Here is a 19,633-nt window from a genome sequence, read left to right as displayed (position 1 = left end):
TCTTCCCCTTCTTAATGGCATCTTCTCCCTCCCGTACCAACACCAAGTCACAAGCTAAACGACCCTCTGTGGGCCTAATCAGTTTATTTCCCATCCTTCACAATTCTCAAGTTAAATGAAAGATAGGAAGGGATTGAGAGAGAGAGAAAGAGAGAGATAAAATTAGAGACTTGAAGTTAGTATAGACAATGAGGAAGTAAGAGATCCTTAGTAATGAGTCACTTAGTTAAGGCAGAGAGAGTGAGACCAGATGATGATTAAAAGATCCCTTGTAAGACAGTTACTGAGGAAACATACAATAAAAAATCAACAACTACCACCGTTTAGCCTTTCTAAACATTCCTAACACGTCCCAGTGCAACACCCAAATTCCTCACTCTATCTTTCTCTGCCTCCTCGTAGTTTTCTGGTTGCTGAGGCTGTAGGGGACACCTTTTGCTCCCCTGTCCTCTTAATACCGAACAACAAAGCACAAATACACTTAGGACATACATGACATCACCACAATCTATGTGGCAACCAAGGTGAAGTATGGGATTGATTATTCTCACGGGATCCCCACGCCCTCGCCTCGGGCGCATATGTGACGCCCCCTCTTGGTACAATTCCCGTACCTCTTGGTACAATTCCAGTACTCTTGGCACAATTCCAGTACTCTTGGTACAATTATTTATTCCCCCAAGAGGAGTTTGACCACATCACCTCCATCCATGATGATATACTCAATCCCACCTTCCCAACAAAAGGTGGTTCCCACAAAACAAACAGACAAACTCTAACAAAACACAAAACACTCCGAATACAGGTGGGCCAGAAACAACAATTGCAGGTTCATATAAATGGACTCGAGAGAAGATATATACCTGTCTTTTAGGCCTCAGGAAGCCGATGTCAAGACAGAAATCAACCAGATACGGATGCGGACTAAACGGTAGACAAATTATTAAGGAAAATGTCTTACCGTTTTATCCAGAGTTGATCAGGCTCCGGCCCGTCCGTATTTGGTGTTATTTCGGTCTCTTTCCGTTTCGGCTGTCCCTTGGACCGACTCTCGAGCCCCACGTTGGGCGCCAGCTGTTTTGGATCCAAACTGGGAAAGCTCGGGATTGTTTCTGACTCCCTGGCCAAATTAATCCTTAATATAAGTGTGCACACTTGAAGTCAAACACTGACACACACGTAGTTCAGTATTCAGATACTTCTGCTTTTTTTATTTCCTGGACCCCGGCTAATATACATGTGAGCCGGATATCTCACTATCAAATCAAGAATTAGATGAAAGACAGCGTGTACAAACCACAAATTATACATATTCATTATTGTGACGGAGTATAAGCTTTTTAGCTGGGTTATGTCTAAAAAAAGGGGAAACGTTTTCAGCCCCTTCTTCCTCTTGGATGTAGTCTCATGTTGCTGAAAACAGGCGCAGTCTTTTTTTTGACATTGCTCTCTTTAACCCTTGCAGTTTCATTCCACATGAAGGAAGAAGCTGGCAGACATCTTAGTTATGATTAAGGTTGATAACTGAAAATGAAAGATAAGCACTTATACCTATAAGAGTACCAGAAATAGGCATTTCACTTATAACACTCATGATCACATCCATTACAGAAGTGGTTAAGGTATTGGAATGCTCCTGTTCTTAAAGTGGATGTTAAGCCCTTTATCTCATCTTTATTTCATCCCCTGTGTCAGATAAAAAGCTGCATCCTAGTGCCTGTGCTTTATAAAGGAAAAAAAGCAGATTTCTACCTGTTTTAACAGTGTCTTTCAGTGATCACACGACTCCAGACTCTCATCTCTCCCCATCTGATACCTCCAGTGGGCGGGGCTGAGATTCCCCTGCTGACGTCAGCCATGAAGGAAGGAAGGAGAGGAGCAGACAGCTAGGAGTCATGTGATCGCTTCAAGACACCACAGGTAGAAATCTGCTTTTTTTTTTTATAAAGCACAGGCACTAGGACACAGCTTTTTCTCTGACAGAAGGGATGAGATACAGGTCAGTTAGTTTTGAAGCAGTGTGGAGAGGAGCAGAGCAGCGATAATGAGAGATGACAGGCAGGGAGGAGGAGGAGGACAGAGGGAGATAAGAGAGCTGCAGATAGCCACATATGGCGGAGCACATACACTTACAACGGTGTCTGGGCTCAGCAGCCCTGATATATCGTAGTCAAATTACAGGGGGAAGGTAGAAACTGCCAGGATCAGCCAGGTATTTTACAGGTGCTAGAAGGGGCCAAATGACACAGGACAAGCATTGTACTGTATAACATGTTTAAAGGAACAGGATCTTTATTTTATTTTTTTGGATTAACAAACGCTTTAACGTGGTTGTAAACCTTTGCAAACCACTTTGACTTACGGGTAAACCTAGATTAAGGCTTACCTGTAGGTCCAAGAAATATCTCCTAAACCTACACGGTTTAGGAGATATCTACCAAAAAGACATGCACCGCTGACAGGCACCGATGTCTACAATATGCCACTAGTGGCAGCTCCCCTGTGCATGCACGGGAGTGACGTCATCGCTGCTCCGGGGCTGTGAGTGGCTGGAGCAGCGATACCCAGAAGAAGATGGACGCTCCGTGCTACAGGGACAGCGGTGACTTCGCTGGCTCCTGTGTCAGGTAAGTGACACATAATGGGCTACTATGCGATGCATAGTAGAGCATTAAGCTTTACCTTTGCAGGGAGACAAAGAGGAAGTAAATCCATCAGGGTTTACTTCCTCTTTAAGCTTGGTACGTATGGACCAAAAATTGTCAGAAAACATCTGGTTTGGCAGGAACCAGCTGACTTTTGGCCTGAGTACAGTTCCTCACCCGCCAAAAACCGGTCTCATGACCGGCCTCTGTCGATCGAGCATGCTGGAAAACCAGCATCCAATCAGCGTTCGCAGCCAATGGCTGGATGTTTTAGAACAGCAATCAGTAAGTATTTGTTTTTTTCAGCCCGCTGGGTTGAACCAAAAAAAATGTATAGGGTGTACCCAGCAATAATGAAAATGTACAAAGTAAAAATAAACCATTTTACTACAATAAGCATGACCTCTCAAACCCCCCAAAAAAGAGAACTATAATATTTAATGAAATACTTAATGAGTCGAATAATACGATAATTTTAATATTTGTTGTGATCCTCAATTCTACCATTGTATATAACTGCATATGACAGCATGCATATCCTGGTTCCTTAGGCTGTAAATTATGGGATTGAACAATGGTGTTACTACAGTAAATACAACTGATAACATTTTGTTGATGGCTACTGAATGTCCTTTTACTGGAGTAAAATAGTTTATTAACACGGCACCATAAAACATATAGACCACCGAGAGGTGAGTGCTACAGGTAGAGAAGGCTTTTTTCCTGCTGCCAATAGACGGCATCCTAAGTATAACTACACAAATACACACATAACTTACAATGATTAAAACACATGGAAGAGCAACCATGGGAAAGGCTAGAACAAAACTATTTAATTCCAGGGCAGAAGTATCTGAACAAGCCTTAGTCACAAAAGGAGCAAGATCACAGAAGTAATGGTCAATGATGTTCTGACCACAGAACTTAACCATTACTAGAGGACTCAATGGGATCAATGCCAAAAGGAAAGTTGAAATCCAGCAAAAGATAACCAAGAAATATTGAAGGGTGTGGTTCATTATTGTGTTATAGTGTAAAGGTTTACATATGGCCAAATATCGGTCATAGGACATTGCGGTGAGAAGGTAACTTTCAGAAGTACCTGAAGACACAAACAAGTAGCTTTGAATGATGCATCCAGTGACAGACATGGTGGCTCCATCCATCCATATGACACGTAACATATTGGGGACGATAACGGTCACTAAACACATTTCTGAAAATAAGAAATTCTTGAGGAACATGTACATGGGGGAATGTAGACTTCTTCTGGTTGATGTTAATAAAATGATCATAAAATCGAGGAGAACTGTCACAGTATATGCAAACAATATGACAACGAAGAGACAAAATCTAAATTCACCAAGTCCAGGGAAGCCCAGAAAAAAGAATTCCTTCACTGCTGTTACATTTTCATTAGTCATATTCTGATTACTCAAGATCTAAACCACTTGTTCTCTGTTTTAATCAAATGTTGATGTTGAAGGTTTGAATGCTAAGTATGCTATAGGCAGGGTCAAATTTAAAAGTCCAGGCCCTAGGTGAACTGTCTAATGCTACCTACCCAAGTTGACTGGCTACCCCCCAACATCACTTGACCAATGTGCCACAACGGCCCACCAATGGGAGCAGATAGAATGATGGAGACAATTTGCCTTCGCTGCATAAGACACACTTGTGTGGTTATAGGACTAGAGACTCAATAAGTGAACAGTATGGATAAAATTCCACTAGAAAAGCATGTGCCAACTGTACTGCACTGGTGGGTATGGTGGCAGTCTTAAAAAATGTATTATACATGGTAATATGTTGCTGGTGGTCAACATCATGAGTGAATGGGCGTGTGTCACCATTGTCGGTCTTCTCACTCACAAACAGTGTTAGCAAGGACTAGATCATTTCAATACAAAGGTATATTAAAATAATTAAAAACTAGAAATGTTAATATTTATTTTATAAATAATACCATTCCATGTATTGCTTTTAAATAAGGTCTAAATAGAAGGGTGTATTGTGATTGAGGGCTATGGGTTACTGAAGTTCATAGTGAATGAGTATGATTAACACATTTATTTGAACTCTTTAGGACTATATCTAATTTTCTCAAGTTTTTTTTGTTTTATTGTCATTTATAATTTTCTAAAGCATTTTTTGGTAAATCTATTTTCTGTAACTTTTTAATATGTTATTCCCATGATGCATTAGGAATAGTAATTTATTGAAGCACTAATTTTACCCTGACTTGCATTCACTTCACTTGCCCATTTAGTGTCAGAGAAATAAGAAAATTCTATTTTTTTGTTAATGTGACCGTATAATATAGAGCAAAATCAGCTTTGCAGAGAGTGGGGAAGGGTTATCAGCCCTGTCAGTTTTTTACATAATTACATAGTTAGTAAGGTTGAATAAAGGCACCTGAGTGAGTGTAGGTGTGTGTCTACAATTGCCCCTAGCCCTATACATTGTGTCTCATTAAGATGCTCATCTATTATTATTTATTTAAGGTACCCATATAGCGCAGTCAATTTATGCAGTGCCCCACACATACATTTCACACTCACATCAGTCCCTACCCTCAAGGAGCCCACAGGCCAAGGTCCCCAACCCACATTCATACGCTAGGGCTAATTTATTACGCCAATTAAACTACCAGCATGTTTTGGAGTGGGGGCGAAACTGGAGTACGCATGCACAGGGAGAACATACAAACTCCAGGAGGTAGTGTCATGTTTGAAGTTTGAACCAGTGACCCTTTTTACTGCTTGGCGAGAGTGCTACCCACTACACCACGGTGCCCCCCTTACTACTCACTGTGTGTTTTTTGTGGGGTTTCGCTTTCTATTTTTGTCCTGTTGACTTCTATCACCCAGACTAAAAGTGATGGGAAAGCCAAAATTTGAGTTTGTGAAAACAAGAGACGTGGGGAAACTTTTCCAATGGAGACACTCAATCCGAATACAATTGAACAGTACAGTATTTTGGTGAGAATAAATGTACCATTTTGCCTGTCTTAAGGTCAAAGTTAGAATGCTGCCTTTAGATTGACTTTGATCATATCAGTGTGAATGGAAAACATTGTAATACATCTGCTGTTAATCTAAACCAAGCAAAAAAAAAAAAAGACACTAGCCCCCTTGTAATTTCATAAAATCAGGATGCATGCAGTGCATAATTAATACCATCCTATATAATTATTCTTATAATTTCACAGACTGTTTTTTGGGGGGTTTTTTCCCATGAATATACTGTGCAGTACATAAAACCAACAATAGCAAGAGGTAGAATTATAGGAAAACCTGTAAAAAAAAATAAAAAATCCTTAATAAGTTGTCTCTGATCACAAAACCCAAAGAAAGGACAGAAAACTAAATTGAGACGTGATTGTCGACCTTGAAAAATATTTATATGTATGAGCTTTAAGCATCATTTAATGTATTATTTTCTATATTAATGCTCATGAAGACTTTATATTTTCTTGCTTCATTAATAGCCATGATGGCTCCATATCCCTTGAATGCAATTAGAATACTTTGGAGATTCTACAATTTAAATGCAACTGCATATGTTTAATATATTTGTAATTTCTGTGGGATTCTGAAACTGGTTTCGATTTTGAACAGGTTTAATTTACCCTTTATTGCTATAAACACACTAAAGTCCCAAAAAAAAAAAAAAAAAAAAAACTCTTGTGCCGCGTACACACGACTGGACTTAGAATAAACTTTGATGGTCTTTCCAACAGAGTTCTGCTGAAATGGACTTGCCTACACATGATCACACCAAAGTCCGGTCATTTAGAATGAGAATGTTTTCCTGATAGGAATTGATTCTATCGGAAAAAGATTTAAAACATGTTCTTTTTCTAGAATAAAAAAAAAAAAGTCAGCTGAAGCCCACACACGATCATAATATACGATGAAATGATTCCGTCTGACCTTTTCTGATGGAAAGTACGGTCGTGTGTACGTGACATAAGGTTTGCATATGGCCAAGTATCAGTCATATGACATTGGTATGAGCATATAACATTTAAAGCTGATCTCCAAGTTTACTTTCCATTAACTGGGTTATGAGTGGCAAGCTGGTCCAAATAAAATATTTTCTACACTAGCAAATGTGCCCACTGTATAAACTGTATGTGGCCTCAGCTATATACTTGTTTTCCAGCACTAGGATGAGAACTTCCCCTCTCACACCCGGAACAAAACTGAGTGGTGCTCAGCCATTCATAGGCAGCTGTGTATTCTCACAGTGAATGCAAAAGTTTGTCTGATTGGCTGAGGTGAACAGGTAGGTAGATGATGACACAGTGAAGCTTTGCATTCATTCGCAGAGTACAAAGCTGCCTATGAATGGCTGAGTGTCATTTAGCCAGACTCCGTTTTGTTCCGGGTGCAAAACAGAAAGTTCTCATCTCACTGCCGGGAAATAAAGGCTGTATACTCTATGTAGCTGAGGATACATATAGTTTATGCAGCACAGCCAGCCGGCACACCTATTAGTGTGTTAAAAGGAACTAGCTGAAGGGACAATAAACCTGTGAACCCCATCCCTGGTTGTTATTGGAGAAAAGAATGGGGATGTTATGCCGCGTACACACAATCGGACATTGATCGGAAATTCCGACAACAAAAACCGTGGATTTCTTTCCGATGAATGTTGGCTCAAACTTGTCTTGCATACACATGGTCACACAAAGTTGGTCAGAAATTGCGAATGTCAAGAACGCGGTGACGTACAACACGTACGATGAGCCAAGAAAAATGAAGTTCAATAGCCAGTGTGGCTCTTCTCCAGATTTGGGGGGGGGGGGGGTTGTACTGCCCTGCCATTTTAGCACCTCAAGAAATGAGATAGGCAGTCATAAATTTAAAGCTGTGTAAATTCCAGAAATTGTAATCTAGTTTGTAGACGCTATAACTTTTGCACAAACCAATAAATATACGCTTATTGACATTTTTTTTACTAAAGACATGTGGCTGAATAAATTTTGGCCTAAATGTATCACCAAAATTTAGTTCATTCGATTTTTCTTATAACAAAAAGTAGAAAATATCTTTTTTTTTTTTTAAATTTCAGTCTTTTTCCTTTTATAGCGTAAAAAATAAATATCGCAGAGGCAATCAAATACCATCAAAAGAAAGCTCTATTTGTGGGAAGAAAAGGACGCAAATTTTGTTTGGGTACAACATTGCATGACCGCACAATTACCAGTTAAAGCAGTGCAGTGTGAAATTGTAAAAAGACCTCTGGTCCTTAGGCTGAAAATTGGTCCGGGGCTGAAGTGGTTAATATCCATACCAGACCTGAAGGGCCTGGTATGGAATTTGGGGGGACCCTCACGCATTTATTTTTTTAATTTTGGTTCGAGGTTCCCCTTAATACTCATACCAGACCCAAAGGGACTGGTAATGGACTGGGGGGATCCCATGCCATTTTTTTTCAATGACTTCTTTTATCTGTATTGCTGGGACAGACAATTCATTATAGCCGTGAGTAGTTTTAAATGATTTTTTTTCCTTTCGAAATTTCATTTTGCTGACAGACTGTTCTAAACAAGGGAAACATGCGTCACTTTACAGGCATACTATAGACACTATAGACAATACCCTCTTGGACATGGAGTTCACCATCAGAGCTTTACAGGTTGCTACTGGATTCCTCTTCCATGACAACATCACGGAGCTGGTGGATGCTAGAGACCTTGCGCTCCTCCATCTTCCGTTTGAGGATGCCCCACAGATGCTAAATAGGGTTTAGGTCTGAAGACATGCTTAGCCAGTCCATCACCTTTACCCTCAGCTTCTTTAGCAAGGCAGTGGTAATCTTGGAGGTGTGTTTGCGGTCTTTATCATGTTGGAATGCTGCCCTGCGACTCAGTCTCCGAAGAGAGGGGATCATGCTCTGCTTCAGTATGTAACAGTACATGTTGGCATTCATGGTTCCCTCAATGAACTGTAGCTCCCCAGTGCCGGCAGCACTCATGCATCCCCAGACCATGACACTCCCACCACCATGCTTGACTGTAGGCAAAACACACTTGTCTTTGTACTCCTCACTTGGTTGCCGCCACACACGCTTGACACCATCTGAACCAAATAAGTTTATCTTGGTCTCATCAGACCACAGGACATGGTTCCAGTAATCCATGTCCTTTCTGAGATGACAGCTATGCAGACCAATTTGATGCAGTGTGCGGCATATGGTCTGAGCACTGACAGGCTGACCCCCCACCCCTTCAACCTCTGCAGCAATGCTGGCAGCACTCATACGTCTATTTCCCAAAGTCAACCTCTGTATATGACTCTGAGCATGTGCACTCAACTTTTTTGGTCGACCATGGCGAGGCCTGTTCTGAGTGGAACCTGTCCTGTTAAACCGCTGTATGGTCTTGGCCACCTCGCTGCAGCCCAGTTTTAGGGTCTTGGCAATCTTGTTATAGCCTAGGCCATTTTTATGTAGAGCAACAATTTATTTTTTCAGATCCTCAGAGTTCTTTGCCATGAGGTGCATGTTGAACTTCCAGTGATTTAACACACCTGCTCCCCATTCACACCTGAGACCTTGTAATACTAATGAGTCACGTGACATATATTCTATATTACCAAAAGTATTGTGACACCTGCCTTTACACGCACATGAAATTTAATGGCATCCCAGTCTAAGCCCTTGTACACATGGTCAGAAATTCAGATGGAAAATGTCAGATCGGACCGTGTTGTCGGATAATACGACTGTGTGTGGACTCCATCTGACTTTTTCCATCGGAATGTCCGACCAATAAAGTTTGAGAGCCGGATATAAAATTTTCCGACAATATGATCCGATCAGACTTTGTCCAATCATTTGTAGGGAATTCCGATCGGACAAAGTGCCACGCATGCTCAGATCAAATTACGAGACCAAAGCTATTAGCTGCTAGCCGCAACATAGTTCCGTCACAACGAATGTCATCATGTTCCGAACGATCGGATTTTCCGACAACTTTGTCCGACCGCGTGTATGCAACACCGGTTTCGGACAAAATCCGTCTGGAAAAATCCAACGGATTTTGATGTCGGAATGTCCAACCGTATGTACAAGGACTTAGTCCGTAGGGTTCAATATTGCGTTGGCCTACCCTTTGCAGCTATAACAGCCTCAGCTCTTCTGGGAAGGCTGGTCACAAGGTTTATGAGTGTGTCTATGGGATTGTTTGACCATTCTTCTAGAATCGCATTCTGGCTCACAGTCTCCGCTCAAATTTTTCCCAACGGTGTTTTGTGGGGTTGAGGTCAGAACAGTCAAGTTCCGATGGATTGGTGAGACAGGATGCGGATGTGAGAGAGGAGAGGGGAGGGGCTTGACTGCGGCGTCCTCGTGTGCGATGGAAGAGGTCCCGAGGTGTAAGCCGGAGACGAGCGCAGTGAGAGAGCGCTCCGCTCCGGAGTGAAGGCTGACCATCCACGCCGACACTGACCCCGTCTCCCCCGATCGTGTATCCGTAACAGTGAATATCAGGCTGCGAGCCAGCCCATTCGTTTATCCGCCTCCCACTCAGCAAGCAGGACGGGAACGGCGGCACGAACGGAACGACCAAGATCAGTACTAAGGCGGACTGAAAGGAGGAGACCTTTCCAGAGTCAGCGGAGCCTCCCCTGGACCCCCCCACGAACCCACTCCTGATCCTCGAGGAGGTGCACCCCCTTTTTTTCGGTGAAGATACAGAGGAGGGAAGACAAGGTCAGGTCTTTTTCAATTGGCAGCTGCTTTATTGTGACTGAATGCATTTGCAAACAAATACAACAATGGGTCTGACAGTGTGCTGAGAGAGGATAAATAATATTGCAGAGGACTGGAAGGGAAAATGTGGTACTTTTTGAAAACTTTTTGAAAACCAGAGTCTGGACCCAGGAGGTGGTGGAAAAAGTACATAGGGTCTAGGTCCTCTCACTCCTCTCACTCCTTTTTCTTTTCTGGCTGTTTCTCTCCCCCGTAAGTGGACTGCTGAAGTTAATTAAAGGGACAGTATTACATCTTAGTCGAACTGCTTTAACTATGGTATAATAAGTCTGCAAAATTGAGGATTGGTGGTGACAGCACAAGAGAAACCCCCAGGTGTGCTGGGGTGAAATATAAATAGAAATATAAGGAGTGAATAAGAAAGGGTTTTGAGCTTGCGAATAAAATCTCTCTACTCTTCGTCCCAACCTAGGGATCTCTTAAAATAAAAGGAGAACCCTGGGGAAAAGAAAGGTAAAGGAGAACATGAGGGGAAAAAAAACCCAAAACGAACGAGCCCAAAACTGCAAGGGAGAGTTTAAACACTAGTTCGATACAGAGATATTTAAAGGAAACAAGCCAAAAAAGCCCTGGTCTCGAGAGAAATCAAAGGGTGTTGAGAGAGCGGAAGAAGGAGGCTGGAAAACCAGAGGGGGCAAGGGGAGACTCCTCTGGAGAGGACTCGGATCAGGAGAGTGGAAGAAGGCAGGAAGGGGATGCCCCTCAGATACCCACAAAAGGAGAAATGCAGGAAATGTTCCTGAAATTAGAAAACACAATCAAAGCTGAGATTCTAACAGTAAGGAAGGACATGGGGCACTTGCTGAGGCGAGTAGAGGAAGTGGAGGAACAAACAGGAAGACAGGCCAAGGAAATACTGGACCTAAAAACACAAGTAAAGAAAATGCAGGAAGCGCACAGAGAGATCCGATACAAGATGGAGGAACAGGAGAATCAAAATCGAAGACAAAATCTGAGAATTAGATCATTACCAGAACAACAGGGAGAAGATCTAGGTGCAAAAATGGGAAAGATATTCAATCCCATATTGGGAAAAGAAGAAGGGACAGAGTTAAAAATAGAGTGTGCGCTCAGAGTGAGGAAACCCCTGGGGTTAAGGGAAGAGGTCCCGAGAGACATAATAATAAAGTTTCAGTTATACGAAGATAATGCCAAGATCTGGAGTAAACTCAGAGGACTATCCCCAGTTCAATATGAAGGGGTAACGTTACAGGTCTTCCCAGATCTGTCATCCGGAACTCTAGCGCGGAGAAGAAGATTAAAGCCCCTATTGGAACATTTGAGAAGTGCAAATATAAAATACAGCTGGGGTTTCCCAGCTGCCCTCTTAGTGCAGAAAGAGGGAAGGACTTTTAAGCTCAAGTTCCTAGATGAAATAGAGGACTTTTGTAATAAAATAGGAATTTCAACCCCCCTGATCCCGTTAGACCCATGGGAGGTGTAATGATAATAGAGACGGAGGAAGAGGGGAGTGTATGAAACTCAGCTGATGTGTAACTTTTCTGGGTCACTGTGGGGAGGGGGGGGGAGAGGGAGGTTGGGGAGGGGAGGGTTGGTCGGAGGGACTAGAGGGGGATCGGGCTCTTGGGGGGGGTAAGAAGAGAAGGGCCGCAGTTAAGATCAAACCCCGGGAGAAAGGGCTTGCAGAAGGAGTAGAACTCACTATGCAAAGCAAAGGCCAGGACTGGGCCGGGGGGGGGGGGAGGGAGGGTTTGGGGGGGAGGGGGGGAAATGTTCCTGGCAGATGAGGGGAAGAGAGAATGAAAGGGGAAAAAGGAGGAAAAGAGAGATAAGAGGAAGGCCAAAGGAATTTCAAAGGGTGCAGAATAAACTTTCCCGAGGTAGTATCGGATGACAGAGATAAAGTTTGTGTCATATAATGTAAAGGGCTTGAATTCTCCAGATAAGAGATTTAAACTTTTAAAAGAATTACAACAATATAAAGCAGAAGTAGTGTTCATACAAGAGACACACTTAACGCAAGACACAAACGTGAAACTGTACTCCGAAAACTACCCAAACTGGTATTATGGAGACTCGCCAATTAGGAGGGCCAAGGGAGTGGCAATTGGGTTCGAGAAACGTACAAAATTCAAGGTGTCTGGGAGGCTGACTGATCCAGAGGGGCGATATTTGTTTTTGAATGGGAAATTAGGGGATAGAAGTCTCACTCTAGCAAATGTATATAGCCCAAATAAAAATCCAGTGAGATATATGATACAAATATTAAGAAGACTTGCGGAGTTCAAAAAAGGGGATGTAATAATGGCAGGGGATATTAATTTCTTGTATGGATCCAGTATACGACAGTACGTCCAGTGCAAAGGGGAAGAGTGGGAAGAACTTAAAAACTGTTAGGCTCCGGTTGAGACAGAGCCAATTGATAGATGTATGGAGGACACAGCACGAAAAAATAAAAGATTACACGTTTTATTCTCCAGTGCACGGGTCGTACTCTAGGCTGGACTATATATTGGTTGAACATAGATTATTAGAATTTGCTATGGAAACAAAAATAGAAATAGCAACCTTTTCAGACCATGCTCCGGTGACAATGAAGATGAGGATACCCGGGACACAGAGACACCCGTTTGCCTGGAGGCTAAATGAGGATCTCCTTGGGGACAAGAAAATGGCAGAAATGATACGGAAAGAAATAGAATTTTATTTTATGATAAATGGTACACGGGAGGTATCGGCCGCCGCCCTGTGGGAGGGCCATAAAGCTTATGTTAGGGGTATCCTCATCTCCATAGGGACGGAAAAAAAAAGGAAAGAAAGGAAGAAAGGGAGAACCTGATCAGAGAGGTCCACAATCTGGAACAGGAGCATAAAAAGCAAGGGGGTCGACAACAAGATATCTTTCACCGACTGATCAATAAGAGAGAGGAACTTAAAGATATTTATGATGAGGAAGCCAGAAGGGTACTAATGGGGAGAGCTAGAGAAAGGTATTACGGGGAAAATAAAATAGGAAAAAGCCTAGTGAGACAGGTGAAAAGTAAGAGAGGGGTTAATTTCATTGATAAAATAAAGGATAAGAACGGTAAAATGGCATATACCTCTATGGAAATAGCGGAAGTATTTAAACATTATTATGAAGCACTGTATAATGTGGGAAGGAAAGGGGAACAGGGAAAAGGGAAAAAGGAGAAAATTAAAGAATTCCTGTACAAAGCTAAAGTAACTCGAATATTAGATGGGGATAGGGAGGATATGGATAGACCCATCACTGAAGAAGAAATTTATAGGGCGCTGAAAGATACAGCTTCAAGGAAAAGCCCGGGCCCAGATGGGTTCGTGACCTCGTATTATAAAAAATTTAAGGAAATTCTAGTCCCCCAACTTTGTATATATATAAATGGAATAGGTACAGAATATGATATGGGGAGAGAAACGTTGCGTGCGGCGATTACGTTGATCCCAAAAGAGGAGAAAGATCATACACTATGTGGCAATTATAGGCCGATAGCTCTGCTAAACACGGACGTAAAGTTATACGCCAAAGTGCTAGCAGCAAGATTAAAAAGAAAAATGACAGAATTGATACACCCGGATCAAGTCGGATTCATACCCGAGAGAGAAGGAAGGGACAACGGAATAAGGGCACTGCTCCTTATCCAAGCATTAAAAAATAATGGGTCCCCAGGGCTATTCCTGTCAATGGACGCTGAAAAAGCCTTTGACAGGGTAGACTGGGGACTCATGCTAGAAACATTAGAAGAGATGGGGGTGGGTTCGAGGATGCTCCACTGGATCAAGGCGTTATATAAGAACCCACAAGCGACGGTAAGGGTTAACGGAGAATCTTCCACACTGTTACAAATGGGAAATGGCACCAGACAGGGGTGTCCATTATCGCCCCTGCTGTTTGCAATTTCCCTTGAACCTTTGTTGGCTGTAATCCGAAACAACTCAGATATTAAAGGGATTAGGGTGGGAGAGGAAGAGCACAAACTAGCCGCATATGTGGATGATGTGCTCTTCTTTATTACAAACCCCCGGATAACGATCCCAAACCTGCTAAAGACACTAGAGGAATTTGGACAAATATCTAATCTGAAAATTAATCTAGGCAAATCAGAAGTTCTAAATATAAATATTAGCAATCAGGAAGAAGAAAGATTACGAGCTCAATTTTATTTCCCCTGGCGTAAAGAAATTAAATATTTGGGAATTTTCCTTTCGAATACCATAAGGAAAATATATTTGAAAAATTACATTCCTCTTTTAGAGGAAATAAAGAGAGAGATAAATAAAATTTCATCTAGTCCCCTCTCGTGGTTGGGTCGGATAAATGTGGTAAAAATGATTTTAGTTCCGAAGATAATATATAAGTTTCAAATGATACCTATTGCACTCCCTGCGACCTATTTTGCAATATTAAGGAAAATAATCTCAAAATTTATATGGCAAAATAAAAAACCGAGAATTTCGTTTGCGGTACTAAGGAGGGGGAAAAAACAAGGGGGGGTGGCAGCCCCGGATGTAAAAAGATACTATAATGCAGTGGTTCTTTCACGGGTGGTGGAATGGGCGAAAGAAGTAAATGAAAAGAGATGGGTAGGCATAGAAAACACACTTTCTCAAACACAATTAGGGAGATTAATATGGAACCCGCCACAACACAGGACATTGGATCCAAATACACATGAAATAACACGACACGTTTTTAAATTATGGGACCGTATACACACACAAAATAAATGGGGGTACAATTCACCTCTGATTTTTTTGAAAGAAAATGAATATTTTCCACCGGGACAACAAGAAATAGGGGGAAACTGGATAATAAAAAATAATGCACAATTAAAAGATATTTTAGTAAAAGATAAACTAAGCACCTATCAAGCACTAAGGGAAGACACAGAGCTCATGAGGATTGATGAATGGCGGTACCTCCAGCTACGTCAGTTTGTTACAAAGCTGCCCCACCCAATACGGAGTAAAGAAGAGCTTAGACCTTTTGAACAGTTATGTCAGAAGGAAAAACCCCAAAAAAATATAGGTTGGATTTATAAAATACTCTCAGAGGGGGACGAGCGGGAGGATCCGGCATTTATCAAAAAATGGGAAAAAGAACTGGGGGTACAATGTAGCACCCAAAATAGAAAGAAAATATTTAAATTAATTCACTATGCGGGGGGAGGGAATAAATTGATAGAAACGAATTACAAATGCATAGCAAGATGGTACGCCACCCCTGATAAATTAAGTAGGTTTAGAAATGAACAATCCCCGGAGTGTTGGCGGGGATGTAAGAAAATTGGGAGTATGGGCCACATATGGTGGGATTGTCCCACAATTAAAGAATACTGGAAGAGGATTATTGATATAATAAAGGAGGTGACAGGAAAAGAAGTTAGAGAAGACCCATGGATGGTGTTATTTCATGGGACAGATGAGCCAACAAAACAATATAAATCCTCGTTAGTTCCCATATTACTTGATACCGCAAAAAGCTTAATTCCGAGAAAATGGCAAGAGAAGGAGAGCCCTAAGATCCAGGAATGGATCTTTAGAGTAACCGAAACTCAACATCTGGAAGGTTTTGAGGGAGGGGAAGAGGAACCAACCGTAAAGGAGGAGAGGGATAGGAAATGGGAACCCTGGGAAAAATTTAAAAAATCTTGGCGATACGTAGAGGAAATAACACAACAGTAACAAGGGGAAAGGAAACATGGAAGAAATAAATAAAGAATAAATAAAGCGGAACTCCGAGGGAAATCAACCAGGAACGGGGGGGGGGAGGGTGGGGGTGGGAAGCTAGAAGGGTATTTAAGGGTAGGAGAAAAGCTTAGTATAAAATAAAGGTTAAGTAAGATTTTAGTATGAATCGCTTGTAAAAGAGAGGAATGATTTGTGATATATGCTTTTCTCTGTTTATTTTATATGGATGGAAAAAACAAATAAATAAAGTTATAAAAAAAAAAAAATGGCACCCAAAGAAAAAAAAAAAAAAGAACAGTCAAGTTCCTCCACCCCAAACTCGCTCATCCGGACTAAGACTTGGATGCCATTCATGTCCATGTAAAGGCAGGCCTCCCAATACTTTTGGTAATATAGGGTATATACTTTATGCTTACACAAAAAAAAATTGTCTTAAGAAGGAAATTGTAAGCAAAAATGGGTTATAGCAATCCACAGTATAGTGTTGTGTAGTACTATATCTCTCCTTATGCTTTCCTTACAAAGACTTTCCCTACACTGCTCCAACACACACTTATGCCCCGTACACATGGTCAGATTGTCCGATGGAAAATGTTCGATGTGAGCTTGTTGTCGGAAATTCCAACCATGTGTGGGCTCCATCGGACATTTTCCATCGGAATTTCTGTCACACAAAATTTGAGATCTGGATCTCAAATTTTCCAACAACAAAATCCATTGTCGGAAATTCCGATTGTGTGTACACAATTCCGATGCACAAAGTTCCACGCATGCTCAGAATCAAGCAGAAGAGCAACACTGGCTAGTGATGGACGAACGTTTCGCCCGGCGGTCGTTTCGCGGCGAATTTCCGACATTCGCGGTCCGCGCGTTCGAACGCCTTTTTCCGTCGTTCGCCGCGGCGGACTTACGTGTTTAATGTATACAAGAACTTTAACCTTTGGTGACACGTTTATCATGTGATACAGGACAGCCAATTGAGACATGACAGCACATGGACACTTGGACATTCCCCCTAACCTATAAATACACCCGATCCGGTGGCCATTTTACATTCTTTCTTCTGTTACGATAGGGACAGGTTCCTGTGTGGAGTAGGGAGAGATAAACCACTAGCTATTTGGTACACAAAAGTTCTTTTCAGGACTGGTATAGGTGTTAGGTGTTGATAGGTTTGCTGTGCTGCTGATTCTTGCAGCAGCCTGAGTGTCTTTTGTTAGTTTAGAGAAAGGGAAAGGACGGTGTATGCTACAGGGACAGCCAGATTAGTCTTTCATCATCATCATCATCATCATCATTAGCTGTTACTATCAAGGTCCACAAAAGAGCTGTTCCAGTAACCACTAATCGTTCCAGCCTACTCTTTTTTTGCCAATTTGTATAGGGACAGGAAGGAAGCAGTGTTGTCAGGCAGTGAGGGTAATTTTAAAGACTTGCTGTTATTATTAGTTCCACAAAGGTTCTTTTCAGGACTGGTATCAGTGGTACAGTAATAGGCTTGTACATGTATAATATTCTTTCTTCCAAATATAGAAAGGATATTATACTTGACTGCTGCCCTTCTGCTGCAGTCTGCTAAACATTCACAACTCACTTGTTCCACAAAAGTTCTTATAAGGACTGGTAACTTGGTATAGGGTGCTACGGTACATAGGCTTGAGTGCGGTACAGTCTGCTGTTCTGTAAGGACCGCTATCGGTCCACAATAGATAGGGTTGACGTGCACCACTGCTGACCGCTGCCCTATACTGCAGCAGTCCTTCAGCGGTATAGGGACTGACGTACAGTCTGCTAAACACTAATACACAACCTGCTTGGTCCACAAAAGTTCTTATAAGGACTGGTAACTTGGTATAGGGTGCTACGGTACATAGGCTTGAGTGCGGTACAGTCTGCTGTTCTGTAAGGACCGCTATCGGTCCACAATAGATAGGGTTGACGTGCACCACTGCTGACTGCTGCCCTATACTGCAGCAGTCCTTCATCGGTATAGGGACTAAGAGTTTTGTCACAGGGTCATTTAAAAAATGACAGGCAGAGGAAGAGGCAGGCCCTTCCGCAGGGGTGGTAGGGGTAGGGCAGGAGCAACAGGCTTGAGCCAAAGTGGGAAGTTGCAGAAGGTGCGTTCAATTACTTTAAAGGATGCACCAGACTTGGTTGAGTGGCTCGCTCAGCCTTACTCTTCTGCACCCTCCTCATCCTCTCGATCTGCACCCTCTTCTTCACTCTCTGCTATGTGCACCCCCAAAGACACTACCACCAACAACACGACCACCACCACCACCACCACATACCTTCCGCTTGAGTCACTGGAATTATTTTCCGATCCATATCAAGAGGACATTTCTGATGCGCAGCCACTCTTGGTATTGGATCAGGAAGAGGAGGTAGCAACAAGCGCTACTCAGCAGTCTGACGACAGTACCCAGATCAGCCCAAGGAGGAGGTTGGTCCCCGGTGTTGCTGCCTACTCCGAGATCTCTACTTATAGCGGTGGGGAAGGTGACGTTGATGATGACGTGTCTAGTGATGTCACGTGGGTGCCCACAAGAGAGGAAGAGGAGGGGAGTTCAGAGGGAGATATGGACCAGCAGATAGGGAGGAGAAGCAGCAATGACTTACATTGCACAGCAGGGACAAAGCAGACTGCAAATGTATCAGGAGCGAGTCATCGACCATGTACGGTCACATCTGGCGCTCCCAGGACACCGGCACATGGCTCCGCAGTGTGGGCTTTTTTTAACGTGTCCGCTGCTGACAATAGCGTTGCCATCTGCAATCTTTGCAGTCAACGCGTTAGTCGCGGTAAGCCCAATACTCACCTAGGGACGACCGCCTTAAGAAGGCACATGAGCAGCCATCACCGAGCCCAGTGGGAGCAACGGAACACACAAAGCCACACTGCAGGCTCTCACCGTCCAGCCTCGTCTTCTACTTCTCCTTCTCCTCTCTCCTCACAATTGTCCTCCACTCCACCTTCCATCACGCCAAGCTCACATTTTTCTGCAAAAAGGCAGGCTTCCGTGGGCCTAATGTTTGAGCGTAAAAAAATGATGACGCCGGATAACCCTCTTGCCCAACGGTTGGCGGCTGGCTTGTCAGAACTCATAGCCCGCCAACTACTGCCATATAAACTGGTGGACTCGGAGGCCTTTCGCAAATTTGTGGCCATTGGAACACCACAATGGAAGGTCCCAGGAAGGAAGTATTTCTCAGAGAAGGGCATCCCAGAGCTATATGGCCATGTTCAGCGGCAAGTGAATGTATCTCTGGCACACAGTGTCGGTGCCAAGATACATCTGACCACAGACACGTGGTCTAGCAAACACGGGCAGGGAAGGTATATCAGTTTTACTGCCCACTGGGTGAACCTTCTGACGGCCGTCAAGCATGTAACCCGTGGCACCCGTGTAGATTTGGTTTTACCGCCACGGATTGCATGCAGGCCTGACTCTTCTTCTCCTCCTCCTACTCCATCCTCCTCCCTCTCCTCCTCAGCTGCCTCCTCCTTTTCCGCTGCTAGCGTCTCTTCCGCT

General features: G+C 42.8%; 1 protein-coding gene across 1 annotated transcript; it reads right to left on the bottom strand.

The window, feature by feature from the left end:
- Window positions 1–2,769: 2,769 nt before the first annotated feature.
- LOC143961463 (olfactory receptor 6B1-like) lies at window positions 2,770–6,298 on the bottom strand. Its single transcript, XM_077470757.1, has one exon. It carries the CDS (start codon window positions 4,067–4,069, stop codon window positions 3,146–3,148), a length of 924 nt encoding a protein of 307 aa, XP_077326883.1. The 5' UTR covers window positions 4,070–6,298; the 3' UTR covers window positions 2,770–3,145.
- Between the last annotated feature and the right edge of the window lie 13,335 nt (window positions 6,299–19,633).

Source organism: Lithobates pipiens, unplaced genomic scaffold (genome assembly GCF_037356315.1).
Source record: "Lithobates pipiens isolate NorthernLeopardFrog02 unplaced genomic scaffold, aLitPip1_a1.2 Scaffold_8, whole genome shotgun sequence".
In the NCBI taxonomy this organism is placed as follows: domain Eukaryota; kingdom Metazoa; phylum Chordata; class Amphibia; order Anura; family Ranidae; genus Lithobates; species Lithobates pipiens.
This window is presented reverse-complemented; position numbering and strand designations above follow the sequence as displayed.